General features: G+C 46.2%; 1 protein-coding gene across 1 annotated transcript; it reads right to left on the reverse strand.

Moving 5' to 3' along the window:
- Positions 1-838: 838 nt before the first annotated feature.
- On the reverse strand, positions 839-4,222 carry LOC136459237 (probable auxin efflux carrier component 9). Its single transcript, XM_066459116.1, has 5 exons — positions 3,279-4,222; positions 3,053-3,138; positions 2,635-2,792; positions 1,328-1,404; positions 839-1,183 (listed from the first exon to the last, which is right to left on the reverse strand). The coding sequence occupies exons 1-5, from the start codon at positions 4,220-4,222 to the stop codon at positions 1,117-1,119; spliced, it is 1,332 nt and encodes a 443-aa protein (XP_066315213.1). The 3' UTR covers positions 839-1,116.
- Between the last annotated feature and the right edge of the window lie 1,051 nt (positions 4,223-5,273).

Genomic DNA, 5,273 nt, shown 5'->3' on the forward strand with positions numbered 1-5,273 from the left:
CATGGGTGGCACACGTGAGCGCACGGTCCTTCCGCCGTCCCACGCCTGGAGATTTTTCTCTCCCCGTGGGTCGAAGTGGATCGGACCGTGATACACGGCGATACACGGACTGCCAAATGCATATTTCGGACGAACGGGGGTGCTTTCCTCGTTCCATGGGAGGCTGGGTTTGAAGGCTATTCCACGTCAATACACGGGTTTTCAAACGAGCCCTAAAGATTCTTTCTCTATAATTTAAGACATTCCAACGGACTAGCTATATATCCAAGAGAAAGGAATAGAGTTTGGAGCAACACAAACATGACACTAGCTGTCAGCCTCACATATACCAAGATAGCAAGGCACACTGGCTAGCCAAATTTTGCTGCCGAGGCTCAAGGGATAGCATGTCAAATAGGATAGCAAGTGTATTTGCTAGTTTGTTGGAGGCCAGTTTTCTAGATCTTTAGCTAAAAAAAAGCAATAGCAAGTTAGATACCAATTATCTTGGAGATGCTCTTATATATGTGTTTGCCAACGATTTATTCCTTCAATTTCAAGAGGAGCAGAATTGAGTATCGCCCTACAACTTGATTTTCTTATCTGGGAAAATATTAAGTAGAAGCCTTCTACTCGGTGCAATCGTAAAACCCCTTAGAAATACATACATAGGAGTTTAAGAAAAATGAAACTTTGCACATCCGCGGTGCATCTATGGATACACATTTTCTCAAAATTTGAGATTCAAAACCAATCTCTAGAAAAAATCATATAAAAATAACAAATTCCAGGTGCATATATTAGAAGTTTTTTTTGGAACATAAGCTCTGCAACACGTACGGAGGATTTGTTTCTGTTGCATGCCTGCCCTATATACATTGAGATGTTTTGGAACATGTATAAGGTACCGTTCCTAAAAAGAACACGTGTAATTCAGCTAGTCATAGTAGTAAGCTACCGTCTGCTGCTAGCTAGCACACGGTGATCAAATCTTATTGAGTTTTGGTAGCATCATCAGGAGCATTTCCTTTGCACCGTCGAGCTGTGTAGCCACCAATATAATTCATGTGCCCGCTTCAGATTCTGCACATGCGATGCATGGGGACCTTTTCTTAACCAAATCAATCCATCACAAATTCAAAGGCCCAACAGTATGTAGTACACAATTGTGACGGGCAGCGAGATAAATATCCCGAGAATAACCCTGAAAGAGACCAGACCAAAACAAGGTTTATAATTCATCAGTCAGAGATGGAATTAATTCAGCAAAACGAGTTTATAAACTGCATTATTAAACCCACAGAATAATTAACAGGACAGTAAGAAGCGAGTGGTGAAAGGTACAAACCCAGTGCTCATGATGTCGGCGTGGACCTTGTACTCCTCCGCATACACGAATGAGGTCACGGCCAGGGGGAGAGCCGCCTGCAATATATTTGCACGTACGCATGTGCAAAATGTGAGTTTTCAGACATGCATGCATGCTGCTACTGCTACTCCTAGCAGTGAAATAAAAAAAAGGCTTTTTAAGTTAAGTTAAAAGACTTCTTCGCTCTGTGATTTTCGAATTATATTATCCTATTGGGTTAAGTCCAATTTACACCCTCCAACTTGCAGCAAAGTTCGGATTTCAACCTCAAACTTCAAAACCGGGTAACTTTGACCCTCCAACTCTCGAAAAAGTTCAAATTTCAACCTTCTGCGCGATTTTGGCAGGTGAACAGTAACTTTTGATATTTTCGAGAGCACCGGAATTTTATATTATTTTTTCGAGTATCTTAACGTCCTCAAATGAAAAAATTCAAAACTACAAAGTTGTAGATCTCATCGAGCTCTACAATTTACATATAAAAATTATCTTCATCCGACATCGTATTGAAGGGTTTTCTATTTTTTGAAATTTGAGTCTCATCACGCGATAAAATATGGTGCTGAAATTTTATATTTTTTTTTGAGCATCTTACTGTCCTCAAATGAAAAAACTCAAAACTACAAATTTGTAGATCTCATCGAGGTCTACAATTTACATATAAAAATTATCTTCAACCGACATCGTATTGAAGGGTTTTCTATTTTTTGAAGTTTGAGTCTCATCACGCGACAAAATTGTTTCACGCGTTCCTGTTAGCTGTTCTTCTTCCGTACCCAAATAAACAAGCGTATTAAGAATTGGTTATTAATTAGTTTCAGGTCAACCTTACATTATTCGTTCAGATGATCATCGAATGTGGACACAGGATGTTGTACGAGCAAGTACTCCTAGCTAGAGATATATACTTGGAGCTGACTTTGCTTGCCTACCATGGCTCCGTTGCTCTGTCACATGTACTAAGCCCGGCGTATCGTTACTAGCACACGGGTTAAATTTGCGTACGTAACGGCACCAAATTTACGCGTCTCTTCGCTATGACCTATGCCTTTCTCTGTCATGCAACGGGAAATCGCGGCTGGGCAAACGTCATCAACTTATATTACTGGACACAAGTAAGCACGTTCCTGTTTTAAAGATTCTTGCTGTTACTATGATGCGATACTATCGAAATTTGTTTTTGCTCTTCGTCCGTGCATTAATTTTTGTTTGTTTCAACAAAAATAAATAAGGGGAAAAAGCAAGGTGTACAGTTCCTGTACGTATTGGGGTTTTTTGTGGCTCACCTGTACAACAGCAATGTGCAGAAGGGTGCCGTGCAATCCTATGGCCAGCGAGGCGAGCAGCATGATGACCGGGCCAATCAGAAACTTGAGGAGCATGGAGAGCGAGGCGATGGTGTACCCGCATGGCACGAACCGCGACTGCCGCGCTATGAACGTCCCTGAAAATGACCCGTAGTGTGATATAGGTTGGCATAAGTCTAAGCAAATCGAAATTAATGTGAACTCCCTCCGTTCCAAATAAGTGACGTCTTTAGCATTTATACTTCTGTTGCTTCTTGTTGAATAAGACGAACGGTCAAACAAGAAGTCTAAAAGTCAAAAACGTCATTTATTTTTGTACGAAAAGAACGAGTTTAAGAAAATCCAAAAAGTAATTGTTAAATCTTGCCCAGATTTAGTTTTTTTGTGAGATTAGGACCTGAAGCGAACATGCTGAGCCCAACTGTGGTTGTGTAGATGATGAACAGAGAGTCGCTAACAATTTTTGGCATCGAGAATCCAATCCTGCAGAGGAAAAAATTAGGGCAATAATCATTAGTGAGCACGTACGATTGAGAATTGAGATATGAAAAATATAAAATGGCAACAAGATATACTAAAAATATGATATGATACTAGCTAGCTAGATTGAAGGGGAGACGCACTTGAATGCCGTGAGAGACCAGATGAGGCCAAGGAAGCTGGCATAGGTATTCGGAATCTGGAGAAGCTTCTTCGTGGCCATCCACACGACGTGCATCACCGACGGCACCTGCGGCTGGACCGGCGTTGGCGGCGGGAGATCCACGGCCACCTTGTTAGCATCTCCATCGTCCTCTGCGCCCAGCTCCTTCGCGGCCGCCGCGCCGTCGACTGGTGCCGTGGTCGTCGACGCAACCGCCGCCGCTGCCGCCACCTCCGTGATCTCAATGTTGACGACCATCTGGTGATGGCTACTACGGTCGGTGGCGGCATGACGATGAATACAGCTTCCGCCGTTTTCGTCGACGACCATACGGTCGTGATTCTCGTCCGCCGCCGCCTGCGGCACTACGGCGGAGCTGATCTTGGCGGTGCCGTCCCGCGCCGCCATGAACTCGTAGAGGAAGATGACGACGTTGTACCAGATGCAGAACTGCATGACGACGATCTGCTTCATGAGCTCGCCCGACACGGACCCGTACATGCCGTTCAGGAGCGGCACGCCCATGATGATGGTGTTGGGCAGCGACGCCACCGAGAAGTTGGTCACCACCCACTTGATCGGCGACGCCGCCGCCGACGACGACGACTCAGCCTTGCCGTCGCGACGGCCGCGCCGGCGGAAGTGGGACCAGAAGGCCCAGGCCGTGAGCGCGAGCAGCATGACGGTCTTCTGCAGCGTGTCGGCGGCGATGAGGCGCTGGTTCATGTGGTAGGGGTCGTTGGTGGAGACCATGTGGAAGATGAGCACGGGGACGGCGTAGAGCGCCACGAAGTGGTTGATCCCCTTGCACTGCTCGTCGGAGAAGGCCTTGAGCCACCGCACCGACGCGTAGCCCAGAACCGCCGCCGTGTACAGCGGCGCCATCGCCTCCACGACGTGGTACACCGCGGATCCCGGGATCATGGTGCCAACAATCTAGCGATCGACTACTTTATGTACGTAATAAACCAAGGAACCCTCACTAAACCCTCGTCGGTATCTGGTTCTTCGTCCTAGCTAGGTAGCTAGAACGAAGCAGTAATGCTGGCTTGCTGCTCTCGATCTTGTGACTGATCGATGCAAAGTGTGTTGTGGTATGTAGTGCGGGAGGCTAGGTTTTGGCTTGGACGTGTATATATAGTGGACGATTGGGAAGTACGTGTGAATGTCAATCCCTACTTGCGTTCTTTTCTGGACGGAGGTAGTACCTCGATCCTCGTTGTGAATGCAACTGACGATCGGTGGTGCTTGACGGACGACTCTGCAACTGCAATCTGCATATGGTGGTGCCAGGGTTCGCAGGTTCAATTCGCCGATGGTTTTGGGTCGCGGAAAAGGACGTCAGAAAACCAGCAAGTAAAAAGCCAGCTAGCTGCAATTACAAATACAAATGCATGCATGCGTTGCGCACGCACTGGGACTGGCTAGCTAGTTAATGGAAATTAGCTGGGTGCTGACGCCACTAGCAACTCAACAAAAGTGAGTTGTGCGTGCTCGTGCTGGGTACAGCGCTGTGCTACTTAGGAGTAAGTACGATCAGCTCGTACGTTTAAACTGGTGATCCAAATTTTGGACGAAGTTTTAACTGCTAAATTGAATGTCCAGCCGTCTAGGTCGATCTGATTCGCCGCGGTGTCCCGACTGCAGGGTCCGATCGAGCCTGACCAATATGATCCAGCCAGGCACATGCAGCATTGCAGCAGCATGCTGCGTGTTGAATCACATGCATGAGAATGCCAGTATCGCAGAAACAGTAGGCGAACACCTGTATCGACGGTTTCAATTCGCTAGTTTCCATCTCTGTGGTGTGGCCAGCTGGTGTGTTTTTATTCGTTTCTTCGCAGACAATCAGGAATGAGATGTCAATCAGCCGGTTCGCGGGTTGGTGGATGATAAATCCGGCTGATGCTAGTTTGTTGTGAAAGAAAAATACTATATCATAGTTGATAAGCTTTGACTGAAACCAACAAACGAA

This window comes from Miscanthus floridulus, chromosome 6, assembly GCF_019320115.1.
Source record: "Miscanthus floridulus cultivar M001 chromosome 6, ASM1932011v1, whole genome shotgun sequence".
Classification (NCBI taxonomy): domain Eukaryota; kingdom Viridiplantae; phylum Streptophyta; class Magnoliopsida; order Poales; family Poaceae; genus Miscanthus; species Miscanthus floridulus.

What these genes read in the sequence shown, in the direction of transcription:
- LOC136459237 (XM_066459116.1), bottom strand. Translation starts at nt 4,222, where the DNA reads ATGATCCCGGGATCCGCGGTGTACCACGTCGTGGAGGCGATGGCGCCG. An exon ending in GCTCAGCATGTTCGCTTCAG is followed by an intron (nt 2,793 to 3,052) that starts GTCCTAATCTCA and finishes GGTCATTTTCAG; the next exon opens with GGACGTTCATAGCGCGGCAG. An exon ending in TGCACATTGCTGTTGTACAG is followed by an intron (nt 1,405 to 2,634) that starts GTGAGCCACAAA and finishes AATATATTGCAG; the next exon opens with GCGGCTCTCCCCCTGGCCGT.